General features: G+C 56.7%; 1 protein-coding gene across 1 annotated transcript; it reads right to left on the bottom strand.

Annotated features, from left to right (window-relative positions):
• Nucleotides 1-2,265: 2,265 nt before the first annotated feature.
• On the bottom strand, nucleotides 2,266-6,606 carry SIVA1 (SIVA1 apoptosis inducing factor). Its single transcript, XM_055555556.1, has 4 exons — nucleotides 6,400-6,606; nucleotides 4,116-4,310; nucleotides 3,300-3,456; nucleotides 2,266-2,456 (listed from the first exon to the last, which is right to left on the bottom strand). The coding sequence occupies exons 1-4, from the start codon at nucleotides 6,515-6,517 to the stop codon at nucleotides 2,396-2,398; spliced, it is 531 nt and encodes a 176-aa protein (XP_055411531.1). The 5' UTR covers nucleotides 6,518-6,606; the 3' UTR covers nucleotides 2,266-2,395.
• Nucleotides 6,607-13,948: the final 7,342 nt, after the last annotated feature.

Here is a 13,948-nt window from a genome sequence, read left to right as displayed (position 1 = left end):
GCCCCAGGGACATTCCTTGGCCTGGGACAGGCTTAAAGGTCATGGGCACGGACACAAGCGTGACCTTACTCTCTGTCCCATCCAGGAGGGTTGGGCCAAGAGGGGATGAGCCAGGGGCGAAGACCCCAGAACATCCGGACCTTCCTGGAGGCGGGGCTGTGGAGGCACCTCCCTGGCAGGGTGGCCTGGTGAATCGTGGCCCCGGGGCAGTGAGGCCCAGCGGGGCAGCCTGGCCTGCAAGGGAGGCTGTAATGCCCGCCCACGTCCCACCCTGTCCTTCACTAGGCTGGCCCCCTGAGGGACAAGGAGACGGGAACAGAAGCGCCTTTAGCATCTGGGGTGCCCACGGGTCAGGCCAGCTCCCAGCGAGGGGCCGGCCAGGCTGGGGTGTTGGGATGGCATAGGGTCAGGGCCTTCCCCGAAGTAGATGCCAGCCCAGGAATGTCTGCTCAAAGATGGCTCATCATTCAACAGGCACTCAGCCCACCCTTTCACTCTGAATTTGCCTCTCTATACTTGAACAGGACTTCTTGTCGACAAGGGGGTTGTCTGCTCTTGCTGTTGTCTGGGCTGTCTGAGGGTCTTCACCCCTCGGGGGTGCCTGGCCCACCTCCAGCAGTGGGTCTAGTCGTGGCTGAGCCTGAACACCCTTGTGCTGCTCTCCTGCACGCCTCGCTGCTTCTTTATGCCATCTTTCCTCTTTCTCTGCCTCATTGTGGATTAATGACTGTTCTTTAACATCCCATTTTCTTTTATGGCTTATTCCTATTTCATCAGCTTTCCCACTGCTGTTACTTTCCAGTTCCAGGACGCAGGATCCCATGAGGAATTCAGAACAAGTGCTCTCTGCAGGGAGGACGTAGCTGTGGCCTGGCTGCGCTTGGACCTGTCTGTAACTGACTCACCAGCCTGCCTCTGAGACCCTGCAATGCACACAGTCCTCAGATCGCACACCTCCACGTCCTGGCTCCGTGCTGCGCTCACAGCTTGTTCCCATCACGTTCAAAATCCCCAACACACATTACTTTTGCTTTCAACAACTGTCTTTTAACATTTTAAATATCCTCAATTGGTAAAACACATCAAGTTTACCGCTTCGGCCAGTCCAGTGGCGTTCAGCGCGTCCACGTGGTCGCACCACCACCACCTCCAGAAACCTCCACCTTCATAGACTGAACCTGTTCTCCTTCCACTCACGGCCCACCTCCGCCCCACCCCCGGCCCCACCCCTCCGCTGCCCGCCCTGTTGCAGCTGGCCTACTTCCCTCAGCACGACATCCTCTGGGTCCGTCTGTCCTGTAGTCTGTCAGGGTTTCCTTCCTTTAAGGCCAGGCCCGATTCCACTGTAGGGATGGGCCGTGTTGGCTTAGCCTTGTCCCCCAGATGGACACGGTCCTCTGCCCTCTTGTGAACGGCATTGCTGTGAACACAGGCACAAAGGCTCGCTTTCCTGCAGGGTGTTTGCCAGAGGTGGGCGCACCGGGTCACTGCGGCGCTGCCCCGATGCCGCCCTGCCTGCTGTCCACAGCCGCGCACGGGCTCCCGGGGCTGCATGTCCCCGCGGGCGCCCTGACGGGGGCGAGGCCACTCCTCCCAACAGCGACCTGTGTCCCCAGTGATGAGCGACACTGAGCCTCTCTTCTCATGCTCATCGGGGTCACGGTCTGCAGGTGGACGCGGGGCCGGAGGTGACCCCCGAAGAGGATGGCTGACCGCTGACCAGGGGCTTGAGCTGCATTCCTGGGGCTGAGCCAGGCAGCCTCTGAGTGTTCGCAGCTCAGAAGACCTGGGACTCACTTGTGACCCCCTTTCTTAGACCTAAGGCCTCCTTGCAGCCCTCCGTCTCCTTGCTCCGGAGTCCCAGGCTCCACCCATGGGGGGAAACCGTCCAGCACCCTACAGATTGCTGTCACTGACCCTCCAGCTGCCAGCGCCCCGCTCCCCACCCCAGCATGCCTCTCCACGCTGCCAGGCTCTCTGGGGAGTCGGGCTGCCCGCTCACCGGCTCCTCCTGGCGGGCAGCGCTGTGGGGGTCTGTGTGTGGGAACCGGCCTGTGGCCCACCTGTCTGCTGCCTCCCTCAGGCCCCACGGGCCGCGACCCTGGCCAGAACCCCCGGTCCTGGGCAGGGGCCCCGAGATGGCAGTGTGCCTCGTGGCCTTGCAGGGACAGTCTGAGACTCGGCCCACCCCAGAGGGCTTAAGGTGCGGCCGCGTGGAGCCGGCAGGTCACAGGCCCCAGGAGCGCTGCCAAGTGAGCCCTCTCGTCCAAATATAAAGGATTTATTGTCTTCAGTCGTCAGGAGCACAAAATACAAAAGAGAAAAAGCACCCTCTCCCGGTTCCTCAGTCACCGTGGCGGGGTGGTGGAGGCGGGGCGGTGGTCGACTCGTGGGCTCAGGCCTCGAACGCGGCACAGCTGGAGCACAGCACTTTCTCGTGAAGGTCGCCCCCGTAGCTGAGAGACGGGCGGGGAGAGGGGCTGCATTAGGGCTGAGTCCCCGTGAGCTGCGTACCCGCCCGGCCCAGACAGAGGCAGTCACGAGGGGGTCCCGCACCCGGGCGGCTGAGCCCCCACGGCCAGGCCCTCGGAGACAGACACTCCCGAGGGAGGCGGCTCGGGGGCCCGGGGTGAGGCCAGAGTGCGGAGCCTGCTGACAAGGGGCGCCCCAAGGAGACCCCCTCAGCCCCCAGATACCAGACCTCGGTGGAAGTCCACCTGCAGGGGGTGATGGTGAACGTCTGGGGCATTCACTGGAGCGGCCCTGCCAGCCAGAGCGCAGCTCAGGCCTCAAGCTGGCCTGCCGCCCCGGGCAGCCCCTAGCTGTGTGGCAGGGCTGACTGGCCCCTGAGGGCTCCAGCGGGGCAGGGAAGAGGCAACGCAACCAAGGGCAGGAGACCGCCCTGGGGAAGGAGCTGACGGGCCAGGAGGCAGCAGCTGCCCCAGGCGGGCACCACAGCGTCAGCACTCAGGAGCCCAGGCCCAGCTCTCAGCAGCGGCCCAGCCCACAGTCCCGCCAGAGCTGGGGGCCGAGGGGGTCCACCAGGTGCAGGCAGGACACCCGTGGCAGGGCCACACTGCAGCTCGGAGGCCAAAGCCCGGCCTCCAGGGGGACCTGGAGCAAGTCATGTGTTCATCACACAGGGCAGGGTGCCCGGCCCATCATGGCCACGAGACCAAACAGGTGAGCAGTGGGCTCTGCGGGTGTTTGGTGACCAGGCAGCTGGGGAAGGCAGGAGGACGAGGAGGCCCCGCCCCCACTCCAGGAGGGGGAGGCCCCGCCCCAGGGCCTGCACTCACTCCACGAGGGCGCACAGGGCGCAGGCCACGGCTCCGCAGCTGCAGCAGGTGCGCACGCAGCGCGCACACAGGGCCCGCTCGCACTGGCCGCAGGCCGCATTCCCGTCCACGGCCCGCACGCACGACGAGCAGGCTCTCGACGCTGCCCCAGCCGGGTCTGTGCAGAAGAAACACCGGTCAGTCCAACGGTGACCGGGAGCCCTGGCGCTGGGGGCTGCCCCTCGCCCCCTGGAGGACAGCGGGCTGCCCTCCTCCAGCGCCTGACCCACCACGAGTCAACCTGTGTGGAAGCACGGCGCTCGGACCCGTTCACCAGGGGGAGATCCCAGCTGGCTTCCGTGAGGCCCACCTGGGACTGTCACCACCCAGAGGTCGGGAGCCCGGGCTAGCTCTTCCCCTGACCTCCTGCAGCAGGACTCGCCAGGCCTTCAACCCCTGGTGTGTCTCACAGCTGGGTCTCAAAAGTGTGGTCCACATGTCCTGGCTTAACACGGGGGTTCCTGGGCCCCGGGGGGGAGTTTTAGCTGTGACGCGCGTGACAGCCTGAGGCTGCAGCACACCGCAGAGGGATGCGGGTGAGAGCCACAGGTGGGGAGCAGGCAGGACGCCCACGGGGGCCAACCAGAGGCGCGTCTGCTGCTTTCTGATGGAACAGTTAGAGCTGTTCACAGCTCCCACACATCAGAGCAGGGATAGCCTCCTGCAGTGGGAGCCTCCAGGCGCTCACCCCGCTCGCGGCGTCAGACTCTGGCCCAGCCCCCCCGCATCCTGTCTGCAGCAGAGACCTGGGAAGCACCTGCTGGAGGCCTTACTCACCAGCCTCGGAGGCCTGCGCTTGACTCCGGGTCAGCCGGCCGTCGGGCCCGATCAGCATCTGCCCGCGCGCGGCCCGAGGGGCTTCTGTGGGGCCGGGCCTCGGGGACTCCGGCGTGTGGACGATGGCGCAGCCTTCCTCCCACGCAGGGTCCATGCAGGCCTGGGCCCCACGGAAGAGAAGCTGCATGGTCTTCTCTGGGGAGGACAAGCATCGCCCACTTACACCCCTGCGGTGTGGAAGCCCCTGCGGGGCCGCCTGTCCCTGGAGCCATGTGTGCTGAGCCCTCCGCTGAGCAGTCTTCCAGCCACCCAGGACCAAGCTGCCCCTGGCGAGGCTGCCCTCCTGCCCGGGCTCAGCGGGCACCTCCTCCAGCCCGGTTCTGCACCCTGCAGCCCCACCTGGGCTCCCTGTCCCGTCACTCTGATTTTTCACAACGTGTGGCCTCACCTCCTCCCCAGAACCCACAAGCAGGCCTCCTCTGACAGAGGAAGCTCTGTGCTGCTGCTAAGTCGCTTCAGTTGTGTCTGACTCTGTGCGACCCCAAAGACAGCAGCCCATCAGGCTCCTCCGTCCCTGGGATTCTCCAGGCAAGAATACTGGAGTGGGTTGCCATCTCCTTCTCCATTTCCTTCTGCACTGTGGATCGCCAACTAAAGCACAGCAAGAGACTCAGAGCTGAGCTTGCAAGCCCAGGCCTGCAGCCTTTCGGCTGTTGCAGAGCTGCTGGCAAAAGGCACAGCCATAGCTGGCTCCTGACAAGGTACCCCAGAAGTTTCCAGACCTCTGTGGGACCTGGACATGTTCCCACCCCTGAGCAGCAGCTTTCGGAAGGTCAAATGCTAGGTGCCAGCCCAGCAATGCTCTGTGGTTGTCTGCCCTGTCCCAACAGAGCCAGGGTGGAGACCTTAGAAGCTGCTGGCGCTGGGTGATATCGACAGAAACACACAGCTGATAACTCAACTGAAGAGAAGACAGCCTGCCACACCCAGCTCCTCCTCCTCTAGTCTCCCCGTTCATAACAGGATGGGACTGGGGCGGGGGGCAGGTCATGTGGCAAGACTAACACTTGTCTTCAAGGGCCTGTGGCCAGTTCAACATAAAAGAGGCCGGAGTTAAAGACTTGGAAATCATTACACATGAGTTCACACGGGCCTCACGATGTCCTGCCCTTCTGAGAGAATGTCCAGGGAGCCTAGCACTCCCTCCCTGATGGGCCCTGCATGGGACAAGCTCTGCAAATGCTCCAGGACATCGTGGTCGAGAGCTAGACTGACTTGTGTGTGTGTGTTAGTCACTCAGTCGTGTCTGACTCTTTGCGACCCCATGGACTGTAGCCCGCCAGGCTCCTCTGTCCATGGGATTCTCCAGGCAAGAATACTGGAGTGGGTTCCCATGCCCTCCCTCCTGGGGACCTTCCCAATCCAGGGATCAAACCCAGGTCTCCCTCATTGCAGGAGGATTCTTTACTGTCTGAGCCACCAGGGAACCCCTTCCTTCTGTTGGCAGTGTTTTCATTTCTAGAATGTCCCGAGAGAGTAACAACTGCAGTTTGGCCCAAGCACCCTAGGCTTCACTCATGCACATCACCTGGTCATCTCTCCGGAGTGATGATCAGTATTATCCATGCACTCACAAATGTGCGTGAGGGAGTCAGAGGAGAAGGCGCAGGCCAGGGCCCTCACACTTCTCCAACCGGACAGTGCAGCCGCGCTGAGCCAGACCGCACACTTCAGCTCTCCGGTTTTCGCACAGGCTGTTCCCTCTGCCAGGAATTTCCTTCTTTTCCCTCTCTGCCTGTCTAACCCCGCAGGATCTGGCTTTGACTCTGTTCCTCCAGACCTGACAGCCTGCAGGTGGTCCTTCGGTGACCCGTGCCTGCCCCTCTGGAGAGTCCTCCTTCGACTGGCCCCCGTCAGCAGCGGCACCGCCTGACAAGGAGGGCGCGCTCCACACAAGCCTCTCGGGTTTGAAGGGGTGCCTCTGCCGGCTTTCCCACCGGGACGAGTCCCGGGAGGCGGGACCCGGAGGCCTATCGCTGGGCTGGCCAGATCAGAGCGGGCTCCGGTGAGTCCAGTATTCCCGCAGGACCGAGCCCCGACTCAGCCCCACGCAGAAGCCGTCCGTTTAGGGAGGTGCGGAAGGGGCAGGTCGTGGACGCGGGAGCATTCACGCCGTCCTTCTCGCGGCTCCTAAGCCCGGTCAGGCGGCGCGGAACACGGGCCCCGGCTCCAGGGGGCGCGGACGGTGGGGACCCCCCGCGCAGCCCGGCTTAGCCGCACTCACCGAAAATCTCTCGTGTGAGGCGCTCGGCGCACACGCCGCGACTCAGCTCTCTCTGGCCGACACGCACTTTGAGCTGCAGCGGGGCCGCATCCGCGAAGGGGCAGCCCCGCTTGGGCATGGCCGCGGCCGGGAGCGGCTCAGCTCGGCTGCCGCGCCTCTCTTGCCCGTGACGTCACAGACGCGCGCCAACCCTGCGCGGAGCGGGGGCGGGACTAGTACGCGGCGCGACGCGGGATAGGCCCAGGGCGAGGGCGGGGGCGGGGCTCTTGCTCTGGGAGGCGGGACTCAGAGGCGCGGGAAAGTCCGGAGAGAGGTCAAGGGTCAGAGCGGGCGCGCCACGGGCAGGGAAATAGGAAGGCGGTGTGGTGCGAAAGCGCCGCGGGATAGGCTGGGGACTACGTGGGGGCGGGACTCGTGAGACACGCGGCCCGTGATAGGCCAGAGGCGACATGGGGGCGGGACTCGTCTGAGGGGGCGAGACTCGTGTGAGGCGGCGCGAGAAAGGCGAGTGTTTTGGCTGTCTTTTTGGTCCCCAAACAACTCTTTTCTATTTTTCTAACTGAAGGATAATTGCTTTACATAATTTTGTTGTTTTCTGTCAAGCATCAACATGAATCAGCCATAGGTATAACTCTGGACACTCATTATATTTCTTCCTTTAAATCGCCAGCGGTCTGAGGAGGATTCACTTTTTTGGCATTTCTTTAACTCCAGAAACATTTTGCACTGGGGTGTGGCTGATTAACAGTGTTGCGGCGGTTTCAGGTGACTAGCAAAGGGGCTGTTGCCTGGAGAGTCCCGGGGACGGGGGCCTGGGGGCTGCCGTCCATGGGGCACAGAGTCGGACGCGACGGACGCGACCCGGCGGCGGCGGCAGCGGGACTCGGCCACACGCACACCTGTGTGCGCGCTCCCCCGCGCCCGCCCCCGCCCAGGCTGCGCGCAGTGTGGAGCCGATACGCACACCTGTGTGCGCGCTCCCCCGCGCCCGCCCCCGTCCAGGCTGCGCGCAGTGTGCAGCAGGGCTCCATGTGCAAACTTTGTTTCTTAATTTGGAGGAACGTCTCGCCTTCACAAGTGGAGAGTGCCTTACACTGGGCCGTTCTGGGCCCTGCCACGTCATTTGGAGCAGGGCTGAGGTCATGTTGGCCTCTGACCGGACAGGGAGGCTCCGTCCCACCCAGGCCTCTGCCGGCTGCCTGCCTGCCTGACCCTCGTCCTGCCCGCTGGCCCAGGGGCCATCCAGCATGTGCCTCTGTAGCCCGGATTTCTGGTGCCAAAGCCGAGGGCCTCAGGCTTACAGGACACGCCCCTCACAGCCCTGGACACTGACCCCGCCTGGAAGGAATATGGGCGGGGCCGGCCTCTGGTCCAGGTGTCCCTTCCCGCCTGGCCCGGTGGGTCTGGAAGACCAGGTCCGGAGGGGGCTTTGGCAGCGTTTCCCCTGTCGTGTGGCATTATTCCTGTTAGCCATCTGCAGTAACGGTGACTGAAGAGACGCTTGATTGGTTTTATCCTAGAAATGGACGAAATTCCCAGGAATATTGTTTTTAATCTTACAGATCTTGGGAATTAAAAAAAATTTCTTTGGGTTCAGATTTGAAACTGCCTTAGACTCTTTTCAGCCACAGTAAATAGTCAATAGGTGCAAAACATTGTGATTAAAAGAGAATCTTGATAGCTCTATTTCAACTTAATTTTAAGAAATATTTGTGGAGGGCCTGGTCGGTGTTGGATTCCTTTTCTAGAGGTGCTAGTAACAAAGCTCTCAGACTAGGGGCTTAGACAATACACATTTCTTCTCTTTAGTTCTGGGAGTTGGAAGTCCCAGATCGAGGCAGGCAGAGCTGACTTCTGAGGCGTCTTCCTCATCGCCTTCTCTTGCAAGGATATCAGTCAGACTGGATTAAGGCGAAGCCATAAGACCTCTTGAAAACTTAATTACATCCTGGTTTCTCAAAAAGTTGAAAATAGGACTACCATGTGATCCAGCAGTACCACTTTGGTGTATACAAAGGATTGAAACCAGTATCCTGAAGTGCTGTGCCCCAGGCTCACTGCAGCATTTTTGCAGGACATGGAGACAACCTAAGTGTTCATCCTAAGTGTGGATGAATGAATGAAGAAATGAGTGATATTTGGAATTAACATATAATGAAATATTATTCAGCCATAAAAAAGGCCACCCTGCCAACTGGAGCAGCATGAATGAACCTGGAGGACATTTTGCTAATTGAGTTAGAGAAAGACAAATATAGCAAGTACTGTGTAATTGCACTTACATGTGGAATTCAAAATCAGAGAAGCAGAGTAGAATGGTGGTTGCTGGGCGCTGGCACTGGGGGAAATGGGGAGCTGATGGTCTGAGGGTACAGACTTCCAGTTATAAGATGAAGTTCCAGGGTTCTAATAATGTACAGCACAGTGCCTCTAGTTGACAAGTATTATGTATGTGAAAGTTGCTAAAAGTAGATCCTAAATGTACTCACCGTAACACAAACAGCAAAACGGCAATTACATGAGGTGAAGGATGTATTATCTCACCTTATCATAGTTTGCAATATGTATGTGTATGAAATCATGACACTGTACACCTCAATGTTATAAAAATTAAGAAACAGAAACTTCATTTAAAAAAGACTCAGAGGGACTTGCCTAGTGGTCCAGTGGTTAGGATTCCAGGCTGTCAATGTAGGGGGCCTGGGTTTGAGCCCTGGTTGGAGAACTAGATCCCACATGCAACCAAGAGTTCAAGCATGCTGCAACTAAGACCTCGTGTGCTGCAGCTGAGGCCCAGCACAGCCAGACAGACAAGTCGATATTTAAATAAAATACAGTGGAGTCAGAGAAAATCCCCTGGCGGTCCAGGGGTCAGGACTCTGCATTTTCACTGCCGAGGTTGAGGGTTGGGTCAGGAAACTAGGAACCCACAGGCGGCATGGTCAAAAATTTAAAAAAATAAATTGGAGTCAGGAGGCCAGAAGAGGGAGCAAGCACGCCCTGTGTGTGTGCCGTGCGCTCAGTGGCTTCAGACTCTGCAGCCTGTGGACTGTAGCCCACCAGGCTCCTCTGTCCATGGGATTCTCCATGGACTGTAGCCCACCAGGCTCCTCTGCCATGGGATTCTCCATGGACTGTAGCCCACCAGGCTCCTCTGTCCATGGGATTCTCCATGGACTGTAGCCCACCAGGCTCCTCTGCCATGGGATTCTCCATGGACTGTAGCCCTCCAGGCTCCTCTGTCCATGGGATTCTCCAGGCAAGAATACTGGAGCGGGTTGCCGTGCCCTCCTCCTGGGGATCTTCCCGACCCAGGAATTAAACCCATATCTCGGGCATCTTCCTGCAAGGAAGAGTGTACCTTGCCTTACTTTACTAATAGGAGGAGAAAGGAAGGATATCTCCACTCCTGGCAACAAGCCAGCGGGTGAAAGACCGCTTACATGCCAAATTCTCAGTTTCTACCAATGGACTCTGCTTAGACGGGCCCTTCTTAATTCTCCCTTCTCCTCTATTAAAGAATTGCCTCTTTGTTCTCCAGACTTGCCTGTGGTTTGCCATAGATTGCATGTTCCAAATTGCAACTCTTGGCTGTTTCCAAATAAACCCATTTTGCTGGTCTCTTTTATTGTTGTAGGTCAACAGTGTGTAATTAAGGTGTGCATTATATGTGCCAGTTACTTGTTCTGTGTCGATTATATCTTGATATATGTTGGATCATAAGAAAAGCAAGAGAATTCCAGAAAAAATCTACTTCTGCTTCACTGACTACACTAAAGCCTTTGACTCTGTGGAGCACAACGAACTGGAAAATTCTTCAAGAGATGGGAATACCAGACCATCTTACCTCCTGAGAAACCTGTATGCATATCAAGAAGCAACAGTTAGAACTGGAAATGGAACAACAGACTGCTTCCAAATAGGAAAAGGAGTACGTCAAGGCTGTATATTGTCACCCTGCTTATTTAACTTATATGTAGGGTTCAGTTCAGTCGTTCAGTCATGTCCAACTCTTTGTGACCCCATGGACTGCAGCACGCCAGGCCTCCCTGTCCATCACTAACTCCCGGAGTTTCCTCAAACTCCTGTCCATTGAGTTGGTGATGCCATCCAACCATCTCATCCTCTGTTGTCCCCTTCTCTTTTGTCAATCTTTCCCAGCATCAGAGTCTTTTCAAATGAGTCAGTTCTTCGCATCAGGTGGCCAAAGTATTGCAGTTTCAGCTTCAGCACCAATCTTTCCAATGAATATTCAGGACTGATCTCCTTTAGGATGGACTGGTTGGATCTCCTTGAAGTCCAAGGGACTCTCAAGAGTCTTCTCCAACACCGCAGTTCAAAAGCATCAATTCTTCTGCGCTCAGCTTTCTTTATGGTCCAACTCTCACATTTATACTTGACCACTGGAAAAACCATAGCTTTGACTAGATGGACCTTTGTTGGCAAAGTAATGTGTTTGCTTTTTAAGATGCTGTCTAGCTTGGTCATAACTTTTCTTCCAAGGAGCAAGCACCTTTTAATATCATGGGTGCAGTCACCATCTGCAGTGATTTTGGAGCCCCCCCCAAATAAAGTCTGTCACTGTTTCCACGCCCCATCTATTTTCCATGAAGTGATGGGACCAGATGCCATGATCTTAGTTTTCTGAATGTTGAGTTTTAAGCCAATTTTTTCACTCTCCTGTTTCACTGTCATCAAGAGGCTCTTTAGTAGAGTACATCATGTGAAACGCTGGGCTGGATGAAGCACAAGCTGGAATTAAGATTGCCAGGAGAAATATCAACAACCTCAGATATGCAGATGATACCACCCTTATGGCAGAGAGTGAAGGGGAACTAAAGAGCCTCTTGATGAAGGCTGAAGAAGAGAGTGAAAAAGGTGGCTTAACACTCAACATTCAAAAAACTAAGATCATGGCATCTGGTTCCATCACTTCATGGCAAACAGATGGGAAAAAATGGAAACAGTAGCAGATTTTATTTACTTGGGCTCCAAAATCACAGTGGACGGTGACTGCAGCCATGAAATAAAAGATGCTTGCTCCTTGGAAGAAAAGTTATGACCAACCTAGACAGCATCTTAAAAAGCAAAGACATTACTTTGCCAACAAAGGTCTGTCTAGTCAAAGCTATGGTTTTTCCAGTAGTCATGTATGGATGCAAGATTTGGACCATATATAAAGAACTTATGCTTTTGAACTGTGATCCTGGAGAAGACTCTTGAGAGTCCCTTGGCCATCAAATCAGTCAATCCTAAAGGAAATCAACCCTGAATATTCATTGGAAGGACTGATGCTGAAGCTCCAATACTTTGGCCACCTGATGCGAAGAACCGACTCATTGGAAAAGCCCCTGATGCTGGGAAGATTGAGAGGAGGAGAAGGGGGTGGCAGAGGATGAGATGGTTGGATGGCATCACTGACTCAATGGACATGAGTTTGCTCAAACCCCAGGAGATGGTGAAGGACAGGGAAGCCTGGTGTGCTGAAGTCCATGGGGTTGCATTAGAGAGTGAATAAGAACAGCAATCACATGATTGTCATTCTTTTTAAGTCCTTACCTCCAAATACAGTCACAGTCACAGTCTGAGGTGCTAGGAGTTGAGGTGTCCACATGTGAATTCCAGGGGGACACAGTCTAGCCCATGACTGGTCCCGCCCTCTGTGTTAGGCCCTCGGGGTGGTGTTGGGCAGAGCCAACTGGGTCCCTGCCCTCTGGTGGGACACATGTTACCAAAGAGGAAGTACAAGGGGCTGTGGAAGCAGAGTAAGGAGACCTACCTTTCCCGGGGTGGGGGGACACCCCAGGAAAACTGGCTGGCCGGGAACTAAACTCATGCAAAGCATCTGTGGAATGGCATAGTTTGATCTTAGAAAGTTGGACGTTCTGGAATTGAATACACATCAGATGAGGAAGGAACATGCTTTGTGTTTTCCCAGAAGTGCAGCAAAGTTCCCCTTCTGACAAATGCAGAGGGGCAGGGCCGGCTGGAAGTGTTTTCGCTAAAATGTTTAATCACAGTTCCCCCGGGGTCCTACGGTTTTGAGTGCTAATCATCTCAGTTGCGCAGCATGGTTGTGCTACTTTGAGTGACAGTTAGATTGGGAAACAGTTTACGTATAGTGCCATTGTGTGTCCTTACGTCCACTGGAATGCCCGGATGGTCAGTGTGTCCGGTCCCACCCGTTGCCATGGTGACCCGCCGCCCTTCCCCGCCCCGGCAGAAGTGATCGTCGCTCTGCATCCCTCCCTGCAGGGCAGGCTCGCTCTGCGCACAGCCTTTTGTGTCTGGCTTTCCCCCTCAGCTGGCTGGCTCCAAGACCATCCAGGGTCCCGCACCCCTCGGTGGTCTCCCCCTCCTGTTGCTGAGTGTGCCCGTGTGCAGGTGGACCATAGTTTTTGTTGCCCTGTGGACGGGCACATGGGCTGTGCCGGGTTTCGCGCTGATGAAGGCGGCTGCTCTGAACATTCTCTTCCAAGGCTTCTTCTGGACACTCACGGGTCAGTGCCTAGGAGTGGAATGGCTCAGTGGTAGGGTAATGAACATTAACCTTCTGAGCAAAACGGCTTGAAAAACACAATTTATCGAGCAACATCCTCGAATCACTTACTTATCTTTTCCCCACACATTCAATTGAGACCAGTGTAAGCTCCTCTTCCCTGGGGGTCTGCTGTTGGTGCCAAGGAGAGAGGGCACCAGGTTATAATTGCTCAGACCCTCACAGCACCTGATACTGAGAGAAGGCGGCTAACCTCAGCCCCCACCCTCCCATCTCTGGGCCACACAAGGGCGAGGATGCTGGTGCAGCCGAGAATGGCGCCCCTCGAGTTTGGTGTCTTTTCTGTAAAACTTCTGCAGATACTCAGACATACTGCCTGCGGCTGCCTCCGCAGGATATAGCCCAGAGCTGGAAGGGAAAAACAACTTGTACTGGAGTGAAGGATTTAGCGGCAGCTTTCTAATCTAAGTTGCAGGCGGAGCTTGCTGAGCCGGGAGTGCAGCTTTTTACACAGAACAAAGTGATTTCTCTTTCTTCTGAAAAATGCCCGCTCTGGTTGATTGCCCAGAGCATGCACCCCTCTGTTGTAGCAGGATGGGATGAAACAGTCATCTGGTCACGAGAAGCACAGTCCCCGGGGACAGGGAGGAGAGCTGGGGTCCACCTTCTCCTTCCCTAAGAGCTCACCCTGCCGTGGGGCTCTCTCCTTCCCCCCCTTTGCTCTGTCGTGAAGGGAAATAATTCTCGGGAAACGCCAAGGTCAGTTTCTTCTGGTGTTTCTCACTTCTAGCCCTGCTGCCCGAGGAAGCTGGTACACACGTGCTCCTGCGTTCTTTCAAATCACCGAAGGCCATTCTTGGCTGTTTGGAAAAGCTCACTAGCATGTGTGAAGCCATACTCCCAACATGTGGCCTGTTCACCTAATAGGCTGTCACAAGGGTCTGGGGCTCCAGGGCACGAGCCGGTGACACTGGGCCCCGCAGAACTTCCTGGGGCTGGCGGGGCCCACGGGAAGCAAGCCGGGTGGGCACCTGCCCAGTGTCAGTGAAC

This window comes from Bubalus kerabau, chromosome 19, assembly GCF_029407905.1.
Source record: "Bubalus kerabau isolate K-KA32 ecotype Philippines breed swamp buffalo chromosome 19, PCC_UOA_SB_1v2, whole genome shotgun sequence".
In the NCBI taxonomy this organism is placed as follows: Eukaryota; Metazoa; Chordata; class Mammalia; order Artiodactyla; family Bovidae; genus Bubalus; species Bubalus kerabau.
The sequence above is the reverse complement of the archived record's forward strand: the minus strand, read 5'-3'. Positions and strand labels throughout refer to the sequence as shown.